At 51.0% G+C, this 15,277-nt stretch overlaps 7 protein-coding genes across 7 annotated transcripts; 3 read left to right on the forward strand and 4 right to left on the reverse strand.

The window, feature by feature from the left end:
- Positions 1-1,870: 1,870 nt before the first annotated feature.
- Positions 1,871-2,290, forward strand: ALT_7726 (protein max; the record flags this gene model as incomplete). The annotated part of the gene is made up of 1 exon (XM_033560896.1): positions 1,871-2,290. The coding sequence occupies one exon, from the start codon at positions 1,871-1,873 to the stop codon at positions 2,288-2,290; it is 420 nt and encodes a 139-aa protein (XP_033416787.1).
- An 838-nt stretch (positions 2,291-3,128) lies between these two features.
- Positions 3,129-5,187, reverse strand: helA (putative DEAD box RNA helicase HelA; the record flags this gene model as incomplete). The annotated part of the gene is made up of 2 exons (XM_033560897.2): positions 3,129-4,749; positions 4,814-5,187. The coding sequence occupies 2 exons, from the start codon at positions 5,185-5,187 to the stop codon at positions 3,129-3,131; spliced, it is 1,995 nt and encodes a 664-aa protein (XP_033416788.2).
- A 1,814-nt stretch (positions 5,188-7,001) lies between these two features.
- Positions 7,002-8,036, forward strand: ALT_7728 (MDR family NADP-dependent oxidoreductase; the record flags this gene model as incomplete). The annotated part of the gene is made up of 1 exon (XM_033560898.1): positions 7,002-8,036. One exon carries the CDS (start codon positions 7,002-7,004, stop codon positions 8,034-8,036), a length of 1,035 nt encoding a protein of 344 aa, XP_033416789.1.
- Positions 8,037-8,561: 525 nt separating this feature from the next.
- Positions 8,562-9,473, forward strand: ALT_7729 (CybS family protein; the record flags this gene model as incomplete). Its single annotated transcript, XM_089600312.1, has 4 exons — positions 8,562-8,703; positions 8,987-9,053; positions 9,136-9,255; positions 9,308-9,473. The coding sequence occupies 4 exons, from the start codon at positions 8,562-8,564 to the stop codon at positions 9,471-9,473; spliced, it is 495 nt and encodes a 164-aa protein (XP_089455205.1).
- A 260-nt stretch (positions 9,474-9,733) lies between these two features.
- ALT_7730 (nucleotide diphosphatase) lies at positions 9,734-10,552 on the reverse strand (the record flags this gene model as incomplete). Its single annotated transcript, XM_033560900.2, has 1 exon — positions 9,734-10,552. The coding sequence occupies one exon, from the start codon at positions 10,550-10,552 to the stop codon at positions 9,734-9,736; it is 819 nt and encodes a 272-aa protein (XP_033416791.2).
- A 1,378-nt stretch (positions 10,553-11,930) lies between these two features.
- On the reverse strand, positions 11,931-13,067 carry ALT_7731 (putative ubiquitin-conjugating enzyme; the record flags this gene model as incomplete). Its single annotated transcript, XM_089600313.1, has 3 exons — positions 11,931-12,014; positions 12,065-12,938; positions 13,006-13,067. 3 exons carry the CDS (start codon positions 13,065-13,067, stop codon positions 11,931-11,933), a joined length of 1,020 nt encoding a protein of 339 aa, XP_089455206.1.
- A 251-nt stretch (positions 13,068-13,318) lies between these two features.
- Positions 13,319-14,523, reverse strand: ALT_7732 (uncharacterized protein; the record flags this gene model as incomplete). The annotated part of the gene is made up of 2 exons (XM_033560902.2): positions 13,319-13,962; positions 14,037-14,523. The coding sequence occupies 2 exons, from the start codon at positions 14,521-14,523 to the stop codon at positions 13,319-13,321; spliced, it is 1,131 nt and encodes a 376-aa protein (XP_033416793.2).
- Positions 14,524-15,277: the final 754 nt, after the last annotated feature.

The following is a 15,277-nucleotide window of genomic DNA, read 5'->3' on the forward strand; positions in this document are numbered from 1 at the left end:
TGAACACATTGCTGTTATTTGGAGAATAGAGGAGCAGAGCTTCTTCGTATACTGATGCTCCTGCTGCGCATACCTTGAGTATTGTATGCCCACCAAATTTCTCGTTTACAGTGTGAGTAGAAATCTGCTAGCATCACATTTGTTTTGCGGCCGACCCGGGCCCCTCAGTGTCGACGTAATGTCCTCTTTTTCGTTTCACGGCGCTTCGCGCGTCTTCTGACGCGGCCTGCGTTTCTTCGCTGGGATCCTCATCCATCCACTCAGTCACCTCCCATTCTATTGTCGTCGAACTGTCATCACTGACCCCTACACCACGCCTTGTCTTCATTATGCGACCCAGTCGACTTCCCTCAATCATCTCCTCGAACCACTGTATACCCCGCGTCGTACCCCGGCGGTAGCTCCGAGTCAGGTCAGGCGCGCGAGCCCGCGAAGGCACGAGAACTGTTGAATGGGCGGATGATGTTTGCGTATGCTCAGCTGGACTCACGGTCACGCCTGTCCTCTCCTCTTTCTCACCTGCTTCTCCGGCCTCTTCCTCCTCTTCGCCTTCATCCGACGATCCCGGAAGAAGGTCGAGGTCCTCTAGCATGCGTTGAGCCTCGCCGTACAGACTACCAATCGTCACAGACATATAGTCCGCCTCCTCTCGAGGTATCTCACTCCAGTATGTGAGCGGAGTGCCGCAGTATCCGCAGAAGATGCGCTGTGTGTGAGGGGCATGGTGAGGCGTAAAGACCCGACGAATGGTGGTATGGGTTTCATCAGGAAAGTAAGACTCAGTGTGTGATTGATACCAGTTCAGGGGAACTCGCAGCCATGCGGTAAGAGGTGATCCATATGATTTTCCTGATACGTATCAGTTGTGAATTGACTTGGGTAGATACAGGGGATGCCGGAATACGTACGGTGATCCCGGCTGCTGTCAAAGTATATATGAGCGAGATCTGTTACATTATCTGGGATGTCAATCGAATACTGATTGCGACCGCATAAGCAGGAGCCGCGAAGAGGTTCACGAGTGCTCATATTCTGAATTAGGCTATTATCAAGTGTGGACGTCGTAAGTTGAGCTTGTCTAGTATCAAGTTATAGATTGACGCCGCGATGTATGATTGAATAGTAGCTGCGAGCTGGATGACAGGAGACACAAAGCTAGAAGATACAGGAAGCTGTTTAGAAGCAGTGTCAATGAAGAATGAACAGAGAGGATTGTAGTAAGCCGAAATCGTTGTTCGTATGGGGAGATATTCGATAAGGATACCGATGACGTGAAGAGGCCCAGACTGCGGATCCCCAGAGGCTTGGCCAACCTCATCCGGCGGCTAACGGCGACGCAGATTTCTATTTTCCGACTAGTGTCTTATGTAGAGACTCGACTGTACTGTGCAGCTGGTACAAAGTAACTAGGACTTAATCTAGTTAGTGGGAATCAGCGTGAGGCCAAGAAAGAAGGAGTAGAAGCACAGAAATTGGACGTTCGAAACACCTATGGAGTTCGATTCTCCGCACGCTACTAGGTTTTGGGTGGAGGATGGCTGGTTTCCTTAATCCTTGGATCCTCCAGAACCAGAACCAGACCCAGACCAAGAGCCAGAACGGTCTTTCTCTTTCTCTCGACAATGCTTTTGATCTCTACAACCCTCAAGGCTCCAATCCAGTTACTCCTCTAATTCTGTCACTCATTATTTGTGTTTCTGATTTCCTGCTTGTTTGTTTTTGTTCTTGAGTGGCCTTTTTATATACCACTCGTGCTCCGCACTCAAGTGTCACATGAAAAACGACAGTCACATGCTTCAACCTGTCTCAGCAATTTGATCGCAAAATAATACCACCACCAATATAAGACGAAAAAAGAGGGAAAATCAACATGCCATCTGCACAACCACCAGCATCCCTCGCCTCCAGCTCCTCCGAACCCTCCTGTTCTCCCATTCCCGCCAGCGCAAGCACAACAGCCGAGGACGCTCATACTCGCTCCTCTACTACCCCCAAGCAAGCGGCCGTCTCAGGCACAGGTACAGCGTCAGACCGGGATAAACCACGTCTCACAGAACAAGAAAAGAAGAACAACCACATCGCCTCGGAGCAGAAGCGACGCGCAGCGATTAGAGAGGGTTTCGATCGGCTTACGGAGCTGGTGCCGGGACTGGAAGGCCAGGGCCGAAGCGAGAGCATCGTGCTCCGCAAGACGGTGGATTTCATACACATGAAGCTACAGGAGAGACAGGAGCTTATTGCTGAGATTGAGAGCAGAGGCGGACACATTGACGATGCGTTTCGAACGTGAGGAGTGTCGTATCCCAGTGCGTTGAGGGGATTTCGTGGACACCAGCCGAGGTCTCGGCATTGCGGTTGCGGGTTAGGTTGTTGTCGCTGACTGCCGGACTTGGGCACAATGAGACGCAACCTCATTTTCATGGGTTATGATTGTATTATGGGATATGTGTGTTCTTTGGTTTATGCGATAAAATGCTGGACGATTTCCTGCCTAGCTTTGGTGCTTCTTCCAGCGAAAACTGGGGTGGTCACTGAGTTTCTGGCATACTTGGAACGCAGGCTGGATAGTTATGGCGCTCTGGGGTGTTCTTTTGTCACATTTTACTCTCTGAGAGTCGCATTTAGTAGAGCGACTCCCTGTTCCCTGGTCGGCTCTTGTCGTTTGAACTTGATACCTTGATACGGACTTTGAAGAATGCATAATTACCGATGAGAAGTCTGTAAGTCTAGCCCTACTGTTCTACTTGCACTTCTTGTCCTATGCCGATTTCGAATAAAAGAATAACTATCAATGTTCCTTGACATATCGCATACTCTATGTCCAGATCAAATTCCACAGCGGACAACCGTATCAATAATACACATTGAAATCTCTAATAATACACACTAAGATGGGTAGTCAAGACATATCATCACGAGTATTCAAATCAACGAACATTCCACAACCCAGAAGTCCCAGGTGAAATAAAACATATGAAGAGATGAGAAGTGTCCTGTTAGATCGTATAACGCCGCCCAATGCAATCTCTCTGTTAAATTCAAAGCGGATCGGCTGTGCGAGACTCGCTCAACACAACTGGCTGAGTCTACACAGGGGTTCTAACTGGACCTGAGAAACGAAAATCGGTCTAGTAGTCGTCTCTGTCGGCACGCCGGCGGCCTCTGGAGAAATCATCGGCGTTGCGGCGATTGCCAAACCTTGACTCGCGGCGGTCGGAATTGAACTCGCGGCGGTCTGAATTGAAACCGCGGCCACGGCGAGAGTTACTAGCGTGATTATCGCGATCGCCTCCGCGTCCGCGATAGTCACGTCCGGTCGACATGTCGTCGCTGGAACCGCGGTAGTCCGCAACACGAACACCAGGTACTCGATCAAGTCCCAAATTACGGGCAACTGTCGGACTCATTTGTGGAGGTTCGGGTAGGCCATAGCCGTGCACGACACAGTCGTTGATGGCCTGGATCAGGTCCCGCTTGCGAGCAAAATAACCTCTCAAGGGGCCAATTTGGGCCATGTATGCTCGCCTCTTCAGATCTTCTGGAACTTCTTGCACGGCGTCCTTGACCTCCTTGATGAATCTAGTTGCGGGAGACTCGGGGTCGAGTTCAGGCTTGCTCATATCGACCGTAGCCGTCGTGAAGGTCTGCTTGTCCACGTTGAGTGGAATGCCTTCTAGTTGCCTGTCGAACTCAGGCAGCTCTCCTCGGTGGGTGAGAACCCAGCCCTCGCCAGTCTTATTCGCCCGTGCCGTGCGACCGAGACGGTGAATGTATGTGGCTCGGTCCCTGGGAATACTGACTTGGATCACGTGAGTCACATCAGGGAAGTCCATGCCCCGCGCTGTCACATCGGACGAGAAAAGGATGGCAGACTTAGCAGCCCGGAAAAAGTCAGAAGAGCGTGTTCTCCGAGCCTGAGTCAGCTGGGAATGAATTTCGTAGACACGAACCCGGCGTAGCGGATGATGACGCTGCTCGACTATGTTGCGGAAAGTCTCATAGACCAAATTAGTCTGCACGGTTGAGTTGAAATAGACAATTGCCTTGAACGGGCGCTGATTCGGATTCTCCTTTTCACCCTCGACATATTTCGTCACAAACTCGAGAAGAGCAGGCATGGCATTCTCGTAGCCTCTGAGAACAACGTATTTCTGAGGCACTGTGAGATGGGTGGGGACTTCGTCATCTCGCACGGTCTTGACGAACTTGAAGTTAGGCTTCATGGTCTTACGAACCATTCGCATGACTTCCCTTGGAACCGTCGCGGAGAACATGAGCGTTTGACGGTCAACCTTCATGGGGTCCGGAAGGAGACGCTGGATATGAATGATATCTTCCGAGAACCCATCATCCAGCAAACGATCTGCTTCGTCCAGTACCAGAGTGGACAGATTGGGGGCCGTGACACCATTGTAAGAGTCGGAGAGGACATCCTTGAGCCGACCTGGCGTGCCGATCAACACATGGCACCCCTCTCTCTGGATGCGACGAAGACCCTCGCGCTTCTGAGTGCCGCCAACTGCAGTCTGGACAATAACACCTGAGTGAGCCGCTAACCGCCTAGCCTCCACAGCAATCTGCTCTGCCAGCTCACGAGTAGGGGAGATGATAATAGCGCGAATGTCGGAGGAGCTCGTCTGTGACCTCCTCCGGTTCAGCCCCTTCAAGGACGGGTCCTTCATGATATTCTGGAATACCGGTGTGAGAAACGCAAGGGTTTTTCCAGTACCGGTCTTTGCCTGGGCCAAACTGTAGAAAGAGATGCACGATTAGTTTCGGTCCAAGGGCTTTTAAAACGAGAGCATCTACTAACACATCATCTCCTTGCAAAATTTCACGCAAGGTCTGGCTTTGGACATCGGTCATAGTTTTGATTTGCATATCTTTAACAATTGCGCGAATGATTTTTGGGTCCACCAGTCCCTGCTCGGCCAAGTCGGTGAACTCTCTCAATGGCTCCAGCGGAGCAGCCGACTGGAAGTCATCAGGTTGCGCCTGCGCTTGAGCGGATGCCGATGAAAAGAAAGGCGACGACTCATGCAGCAGTCGCACAGACTGGGGGAAGGCTGTAACGGGAGAAGTCTGGCATCTTAAGAGCTGCGAATTCGACGGTCTGCAGATGGCCCGGGGGACGGAGGCTCGCAGAGCGTGGACAACGCCATAACGGCGAACTGCGCCCAGCATCATCAAATCAATAAAGGGGGAATATAATTGATATTCTATATCAACAATTAAAACGAGAAGAATAAAAATCGAGATGAAAACAACCTCAAAATGATGTTGGCTGATGCAGGATTAGCCACAGTCCGAAACTTCAAATCATTCTGAGAAAGGGAAAAATAGCGGCAGAAAAAGTTCGAGGCTGCAGGCGGTGAGAAACTGGCGGCGAGAATTGGGGCAAATGTATGATGATTGGCCGAGTGGCCTCAGGCACAATATCCACCAAGAAGCACCGTAGATAGGTGTGGTGATGCTCAGCAGCATTAGCAATAAGACGAATGGACAGGTGAGGATCAAAATGAGTACAGTGTGACTTATATCCTACTATTCAAATGCTACTGTCTCTCAGTCATGTCTATTGTGCGCAAAGTTGCCAACGGGATGAGTTCGTGGTATCTGTCTCAACAGAGCCTGCAGAGGCATCTTCTGATAAATACTAGGCTTTAGTAAGTTTGCGCCCTTGTTGTAAGTGTTACTGACTTCGACATGTCTACAACCGTCGAGGTTGAATGATAATGGCAGTGTTCACGGAGTCATTCCTTTGAGTTGTCCGACCAGGTCGTCGCGATGCACCGTTGACTCGTCCTCCAGATCGACAATAGAGAACAAGCTCTCGCCTTCACCTTGAGGATTTTAGCTGGCCAAGCGATTGGAAACTGCGTCTCCTCAATAGAACCCTTGAAATGGGTGCTCATATGCACATGGAGTCCTAGTAACAAACTTCAAACTTGTGGCGTGGAATGCTCCTGAACTATCTGTTAACGCAGATCGGCTATCGAACGACATCAGTAATGAAGACCCATTCCAGAAAAAAATAACTCCGTACTATAAAGTCAGAAAATCAAGCAGCTAGTCAACACATAATACATAATAATCCTACGCAATACTCGGTACGTCTCGTAATGAGATGCAGCTTACGCGAATTTCTGCCTCAATGACTTCATCACGTAATGAAATGGTATCTAGGAAGGTAAAGTTACGATACTCTATTTTAAGGTAAGGTGCTTACCCCCTATGTATCAAGCTAATCTCTCACTTGTGGGACTCAGATCAGAATAATAATCATACCATGTCATACCGTTATTATTATTATTATTACCCCTCTGCTCAGTACTGAGCAAAACATCTATGCCTGCAGCTCGGCCAAGCCGGCAATGCATTCTACTGCATTATTAGTGATCATCCTCGGATATGCACACCATGGGTGTATCGCTGCTTTAGGGAACACCTCCGTACAAAAAATCATGATGTCTCGTCTAGCCGTTCATCATTGCGCAACATCCATGCCACTCGCCAGTCTCAATGACACGGTTCTCTTTCCTAGAAAGTGTCCTTCACCCGTCGGGGATGGACATGAGTCCTCCCGATAGCTCCACTCATCCAGCCATGAAGACTTGGTTCCATGGAGACATGGTACTCTTAAGTCTCCGACAAGTTGATCTGGGAAGCCACTCCGCTGCTAAGGACCCTCGGCCAGACGAGTTGCCTAGGTACTTTCCATCTTTTTTGATTTCTCAAGAAGCTTTTCTGGTGTTGGCTGCTTGATAAGCCAGGCAAAAATCATCATTATTCATCCTCGTTGGGGTTGACTCTGCCCCGCTTTCTCTTCTTCGGAAAGTGGGCTACGTACTTACATAGGCTATCAGGGAGGTACAGTATATAAATCAGTACTGCTCTTCGTAGCTACAGACTAGCTATTTATTGTTGAGACCCCTCTAGAAGCTTTCTATACACATCATCCTCCCAATCCTCTCCATACACTTCATACCCTCTCAACCAAAATGAGCTCAAACAAGGCCCTCATCTTCAAGAAAATCCCGGAAGGATACCCAGTCCCCGGCGAGCACCTTACCATCGAGCCTGTCGAGTATGACGCCAACACACCCGCCCCCGAGAATGGCGTTGTCCTGCAGTCCCTCTACACCAGCTTCGACCCCTACATGCGTGGCCGCATGCGCCCGCGTCACGTAAAGTCCTACTCTCCCGCTTTGGAGCTTGGCAAGCCCATCGACAGCTCGACGATTGCCAAAGTCCTCCGCTCCAACAATGCTTCTTTCAAGGAAGGTGATTTGGTCATCGGCTTCGTCCCCATCCAGGAGTACATCGTTCTCGATGGCTCCCAGGTTGCCCGTATCCGCCCTCTCGAGAACCCCCTCGGCATTGAGGACATCCGTGTGTTCCTTGGTGCTCTGGGTATGCCCGGTCTGACCGCCTACTCTTCCCTCTACGAGATCGGTAAACCCAAGAAGGGCGAGACAATCTTCGTCTCCGCTGCCAGCGGCGCTGTCGGACAGCTCGTTGGTCAGCTGGCTAAGCACGAGGGTCTCAAGGTCATCGGCAGTGTTGGTTCTGATGAGAAGCTCGAGTACATCATCAAGGACCTGGGCTTTGACGGCGGTTTCAACTACAAGAAGGAAAAGCCCGCTGATGCTCTGGCCCGCCTGGCGCCCCAGGGTATCGACATCTACTACGAGAACGTCGGTGGCGAGCACCTTGAGGCCGCTCTGGACGCCATGAACAACTTCGGTCGTGTCGTTGTCTGCGGCCTGATCTCCCAATACAACACTGCTCCTTACCCCATCAAGAACATCCACAATGTGCTGACCAAGCGTATTGACATGCGTGGCTTCATCGTCAGCGACCCTGGCATGGGTGACAAGTACACTGAAGAGCACCAGAAGAACGTGCAGAAGTGGATCAAGGAGGGTTCCTTCAAGACTCTACTGCACGAGACCACCGGTATCGACAACGCGGCCGAGGGTCTGGTTGGTATCTTCCACGGTAAGAACAAGGGCAAGGCTGTTCTGAAGTTTTAGATGGGAGATGATTCGTTGGAAAATCCTGCATGTTAATAGTATAATCATCTCATAGACACATTATGACGAGATATGAGCGGAAATGAATTACATATGCCTGGCGCAAAAACATTTTTCAGATTTGGTCTCCGGTAATTGATGTCCGCACACATGGGTTTGACGTCCGCTGCGATTATCAGTAAGAACATGTATCTCGCAGATAGCTCTGTAGACGGATATCGATATCACGTAAGTCCAAATACAATAAAAATACTAGGAAGAGACAGAGCTGAAGCATTTACAAGACACCATACAAATCCATCTGCCGGAATATCGGCCATTTTCGGCTGGGCGGAGAGCCACTAGCGAATCAGAGCGCGCACAATGTGATGACCGCATCCCGAATGGGATTCCCGAGGTTCCAATTCAACCTCACGATCTCAAGCGTGCTACTGCCTTTGGTTCAGGACTCCTAAACGCCCTCAGGTCTGCAGTGCAGCTCGCTTTAGGACATTGTTTGGATCGAGTTCTCAGTATATCGACACGATGGCTTCGATTGCGCGCCAGTCCCTCCTTTCCAGGCACTCTTGTCTGTCTGCCTTCCGGTCGCCCTTGGTGAACAGGAACGTGTCGCAGGTTGTGGCTTTCCATGCTTCTGCGAAGAAGCAGATTCTACCTCCTCAGCCTCGTGAGTAACTCCTTTATTTGTTTATGAGTTTTTGGTCGTGATTGGTGGTGATTGCGGGGTGTTGCGTTGATCAGGAGGGGTGTGTGGAAGAGAGTAGAGCTAACAGATTGCGTATAGAGGTCATTCAGGGAACAAGTATGTTGAAGCCCCTTCGTTAAGAGCATCAATATTGTCTGAGACGCGGAGCGGAGTACACGCCGTTATTCAGCCAAGCTGCATCGTTCGATACTTGCAGCTTGAATACTCGAACCAATAAAACGATGGACTAACATAAGACTCCCAGTGAACGACCCTGCTCCTATTCCCAAGCCTCACCCTTCGGAGGGTAGCTACCACTGGACATTCGAGAGGTGCGTACGCATGTGGAACTTGGTCTATGAAGAGCCAGGTGAAGGGTATAAATCAAGGCAACCAACGCTGATGCGGATCTAGACTCATCTCCGTCGGACTGATCCCTCTGACCATCGCTCCCTTCGCTGCCGGCTCTCTGAACCCTGTCATGGACTCTGTCCTCTGCACCCTGCTGGTACTCCACTCTCACATTGGTTTCCAGTATGCTCTAGCCGTTCCATTTTTACAGGCAGTCGAGATTAACGTGTCACAGTGCCTCTATCATCGACTACTTCCCCAAGCGCCGCGTCCCTAAGACCAAGACGTTCATGAACTGGCTGCTGCGTGCTTTCACTGTTACCACGGCCGTCGGTCTGTACGAATTCGAGACAAACGATGTTGGTATCACAGAGGCCATCAAGCGGGTGTGGAAGGCATAGACCGAATTTTGAGGGTGTTGTTTGAGTTTTGCGTTTGATTTCGATGATTCTTTCCCAGGCGTCTGCCTATGTACATGTGCCAAATTTTCTATTTGTCTAGTCAAGCTAGCCTGCTCGACTGCTTGGGCTATAAAATGTAAACCGAAGACTTTCTTTATACCCATGCCCTTTTCACATCGATGGAATCTATAGCGAACGACCAGCGTAGAAATCATACCAAAGGATATCATCATGAGCCCAAGACCGAGCACTCAGCCGCTTTACTCCTCCTCATCCTCCTCACCGTCCAACATTTCATCCCCATCATCATCATCCGCCTTAGCCACCACCTTCTCAATCAACTTCAACGCCGCCTTCAACGGCAAACCCACAACATTATCCCAGCTCCCCTGAATACTCTCCACAAGGATCGACCCCAGACCCTGCAACCCATACCCCCCCGCCTTATCCGCCCCCTCCCTCGTCCGCACATACGCCACAATCAAATCATCCGTCACCTCCCGATCAAACACCACATCCGTCTCCTCGATGTGCGTCTCAAGCGCATACCCCGGCTGCCGCGCGCTCTCCAGCGGCGCCATCGCAACCATCGCCGTGTAAACCTTATGTACGCGATTATCGCGCAGCATCTTCAGCATAGCGATGTGCTGCGCCTCCGAGCGCGGCTTCTCGAGGATTGAGCCGGAGAGATTATCGACGACAATGGTATCAGCCGCCAGGATCAGCGCCGGCTCGCCCTTCTCCTCGTTGTTGATTTCGGCGGTGTACACCGCCTGTGCTTTCTTGGTTGCTGTGGCCAGGACGTACTCAAAGGGTTCCATTGTCTTGGGGAAGTCCTCGGCGGCATTGCTGGGGATGACTTCGAAGGGGAGGCCCAGGAGGGACAGGATCTGGCGGCGCCGGGGGGAGGCCGAGGCGAGGATTACGCGTTTGTTGCGCAGGGTGTTGAGGACGGGGAGGGAGAGGGGTGGTGGGCGTGGGAGACGAGGGGTGGGTGCGGCGCTGGCATCGTAGGCTGGTGGGGGGTCCGAGGTGGTGTCGTCGACCTGCGACAGAAGGTTGTCTTTCGAGTCGGCCATTGCCTTGTTTGTGTTTTTGTGGAATTGCAGAGGTGTGAGCAGCGTGCGATAATAAATGTTGTCGGAAGCAAAAGTTGACCTCGTTCGGTGTGGGGTACATGAAAGATAATATACCCCAATTGGAGTAGCGCTTGACTCAATTGGTAGCCCGATTGATCACTTATATTTTGGGCCATCAGCTACTGTATACATTGGCAAGTATTGAAACTGTAACTATTGTTTTTGGAACGTATGGTCTGCTAGTAGGACCAGTCACACAAACTATGTTACAGCATCAACGGAGAGGATAGCGCCCTGTCTCTAGCAGCGTCAATCGCAAGAGGACACAAAGCAGTCCTCTGAACAAGACATGTATGATCAACCTTCAATCCAGGTTATAGACAACATTGTAGTCTAGTCCCATGGGAAGCAAGTGCTATCGTGATGCATCCCTTCGGCTAGCTTTGAGAGCACAACAGGGTTTACAGCGACTTTTAGTTCAACAAAGGGTAAAGATACATCAACTCGAGGAACTTCGGTGTTCAAGGAGGTAGCACCCCTTCGACTCAGAGGGCAGTGTTTATGTACGTAAGGCTGGCAGGTCCTGCATAGCTTGTTGCTACCTCCATTTCCGCTTGTGCTTGTGTGACAAATCTCCGGGCCCGCCGCGGAGTCAGATTGAACGCTTCGAGAAAGGATGTGCGCACGGCCGTTGTGTCTGAAGACCCGACCATGGCATTATGATAAGCAACGTCCCGCGCAGTCTGAAGCACAGTCAGCGCATAAACCGCGAAGATCCTGCGATAGAGCATACGCGAACAGCGGACGGTATCTCTAGGCTTGCTCAGTTCTTGAGACTGGATTCTTGTTTTCAGCCGAGGGCCGCGATGATTCAGTCCTCTCAGAGGAGTTGGCGTCATTAGTGCCAGAACGATTCCTCTGGCTCGCACTTCTTGACCTGAAACCACAGATGCAAGTAAAGTAGGAGAAACTGCAACCTCGTCGTCTAGACCAGTATTCGGAGCATGCAAGAGCAGTCATGAAGATGCTGCAAACCACGATGATAGGGACGAAAACTAGGACGACAGCGAGAATGGTTGTTTGGTATCGATAGAACCAGTCGTTAGACATGTTTAGCGCTATCCAAAACGTCTCTAAGATGCAACGGCACGGGTATGCTGAAAAGTAGAGGATGTTCCCTGCATTTTGGAAATCAAGGATGAGATAGGTGTGGGAGACTGTCCCGGGGGATGAATATCAACGGCAGGTGCGAGTCGGGATGTACTCAAAGTCTAGGAAGAGCATCCCCCAGGCAGCGACGTCAGGTCATGTATTCTCTTTGCAAGGATAACGGCAATCGACGACCAGCCAGCATCAGTGGATTATACCGGGAGTGAAGCTATTCATGTGCTCCCCCGACGGGAGGAATTATCGTCTCCTTGATCGAAGCCAACGTGGCATCATCCAGACGAGAGAAGCGTATCTACCGGGGGCGTCAGTACACGACCATAGAGATAATCGAAGCATACATACCATCTCATCGGTGGCCCCGCGAGCAGCATTTCCAAACAACATTTGATCCGAATGACTCGCCTCAATCTCATGCTGAACACGCTTCGCCCAAATTCCGTCCCAATGCCAATCACCAGGAAGCCGAGCCTGCGGACTTCCTCGTTTGGAGTTCGTCGCCGATTCGCTATTTTCTCTTCTGTGTGCCTTCCATGCGTGCCACGCGCTTGGGTTTCCCGCAGCTTCGAGAGGTAAAAGGTCAAGGATGTTCTCATCGTCAAACGTTGATCGGATGTAGTTCAGCAGCACTGCTACTGGCACCGTTTTTCTTGCTTCCGAGGCAGATTCTCCTCTGTCCTTGGTGATATTGTCGCCCTCCTCTGCGCCGTTGGGCTGACGTGAGGAAGGAGAAGAAGGGCCATCCGCCGTTGTCGTGTCTCCTTCATCAGTATTCCGACCAGTCGCACTCACTGGCCTGGATGAACCTGTTGACTGTCGTCCTGTCTTCCTGGCCCGTCCAAACCAGTGAGGGAAGCCATGTCGGAGACTGAATCCACCGGGGGGTAGTCGCTCCTCGTCCGTCGCGCTAACAGGGTCTTCGGTCGATGCGCCCGTACTGAAGGTATATGTAGTAAGGGGTACAATTAAAGGATGGAAAACATCGGTCGAAAAGGTGACAAGGGGGGGAAGCTCGGGATAGGAGTCAGGAAATCGGATCTGGAATCGGAGGACAGCAGACGCATAGGGGCCTGTGATTGAGTCAATTCGAGTCTCCTCAGACAATGAGGCCAGGGCAAATATACCAGACCGCACAAATATTACGCCTGACCACAGGGTAGGATCACCTGGTGTGATGGAGATGTAGATTCCGGGGGGAGCTGCATGTTTCAAGCTGGCACTGCAGGACGGATGGTTAGCAAACACAACATTGCTGGTACCGTTCAAGAAGAGGCAGTCATACTCACAATTCAAGCAGAAGTTGTTGTCTACGAAGAGCAGGGATATTTGGCAATCTGGATGAGGACATTGTGCTGATGGGTCGGCCAATTGTTCAAAATGGGTTTGGGCTTATGATTCCTCCTGTAGCTGGTGCTGAGAGGCCAGTGGATGTGGACACAAACAACCAAGATCCTAAGTCCGTTATCTCCGCCATCATGCCATCATATCAAGATAAACAGAAGAGAGTGTAGAGAATGTTTGGGAGTCATCAATTCGTCTCAGATTCTATATAAGTCTATGTCACTCTAATAGATTATAGTCTATGCTTGCAGATCGAAGTCATTGCCCCTGCATCTGAATAGGCATCTTCTCCCACTCAGAATTGGGCCGGAGCAGCCCCAAAATCGTCATTCCTTCTCCAACTCCCTCATAGATGCCACCAGCAACTCCTTCCACCCACCAGGCTGCTAGATTCGTAAACGCTGTCCCGACCTTCCCCTCGTTCAGTCGAAGCACCGTTGACCCCAGATTGACACTCCCCTTCCCCAGACTATCAGCAGCATCCAATGTCGCCGTCACAAGACGCTCCGTGATCCGGTGCGACCTCTCATACCGGTACACCTGCTGCAGCAAGATCTTCACATAAGGCAGCAAGAACTGCACGATGAGAAAGAATTGCACAATACTAGACGCCAGTAAACGGTGCAGGTACGAGCGCTCCGTCGGATACCGCGTCCCAGCGCCCTGATTGACCATGGTAACAGCGGCTCCAGCTCCGGGCTGCGCAGCCGCGGACGCCGCAAGTGTAACCTTGACCCTGGCGGGTAGATTGTGTTGAATCGTCATTGATTCCTCGTCGGTCAGATCTGCCGGCAGAGCATCAAGCAGGTACCCCAGCGCATTGATGTACAGGGAGCGGACGAAGCGGCCGTCGCAGGTGGACTGCTGAGCTTCGTATCCCGCGTTACGGAGAAGATTCAACGCTGTGGGCAATTAGCATACCATCTCATCAGGTATAATCGCTCATCGCATATGCGAGAAGGAGTAAGATGCATACCAGGAACCACCCGATTCCACCGCAACCCAGACTCAACCTCGTACTTCGCTAGCATCGAACCCCGATCCGCCGCATCGCCCTCCCTCTCCTCATCGAGATCCAAGGCCTCCAATGTCTTCCCCGACGAGGACGAAGCCGAGGACCTGGAATCGTACGGCCCCGGATAAACACTACTCCCCGCAGTCGCAGGGCGCGGAGGCTCTTCGGCCCCCGACTCGCTCGCCGCCGACGAGGGCGGTCTACAATAACCCAAGTCCGGTGTTGAGAATGGTGCCAATGTGCGAAGGGCATCTGCTTGACGCATCGGCCCTACCAGCCCATCGGTCGCTGTGTCAGAACGATCGCGATCGGTCGATCCCATGGCCCGGTGAAGAGAGGAATAGAGGCGGGGAATTCGCCTTCTAATCGCAGCAGGTAGCGCGGGAAGTAAAACAGGGAGACCAGTTGAATAGGCCATGGTAGCAGTTCTTGATGCTGTTGGATCCATTTAAATTTTTCTGTCGGTTGAGCTGAATTGGCACGGCTCTCAGACTCTGAGCAGGACAGGACATCAAAGACGCAGGTCTCGTAAGCCTTTCAGAGGACGGTGAGACCTGGGTGATTCAACATACTGAGACGCCACATGTGAAAGAGCGAGGAATTTTAGCTGCAGATGTCAAACAATATGGAAAATGTCCGAATATGCAGGTAAAACCGTTGGCGCAACGGCTGGCTTTCACATGCCAATCATCCCCCCGGTCGTGGCAAACAAAACAAAAGCGACTACTGCACTTCCCGATAATGAATAGGAAGGCGAAAACCAGTACCTATCTGAATAATAATTGCTATTAGACCGTCAATAAAGCAGGAGGAAAAAAGTAAAATCACTTATTCAGCATGACTAAGGCAGCTACAGAGTAACACCTCTGTGGACGTGGTCGGAAGCTGTTTGTCACTGGCGCGCCCTATCAATGACAGACCAGTCCCGATAGTAGGCGGCCCAATCACACAATGGCCCTAGGGCACTCTCTGCCTACTTCTACGCCCTTGACATGATCAGATCGAAGTATATTTATTGCAAGAAAATCTAAATGGTATATAAGAACTAACGCTGCACTTTATAACGACGTACAATTTCTCATTCAATGCATACGCGGGGAAGACAAGAAGAGAAAGAAGAAAAAGGAAAGGAAACTTTTCCTATGACCCCCCTCGACCAGGTCATGTCTGGATTGCGTGACACTCACTCATCAGACACTAAT

This window comes from Aspergillus lentulus (assembly GCF_001445615.1).
Source record: "Aspergillus lentulus DNA, contig: Alt16, strain: IFM 54703, whole genome shotgun sequence".
In the NCBI taxonomy this organism is placed as follows: domain Eukaryota; kingdom Fungi; phylum Ascomycota; class Eurotiomycetes; order Eurotiales; family Aspergillaceae; genus Aspergillus; species Aspergillus lentulus.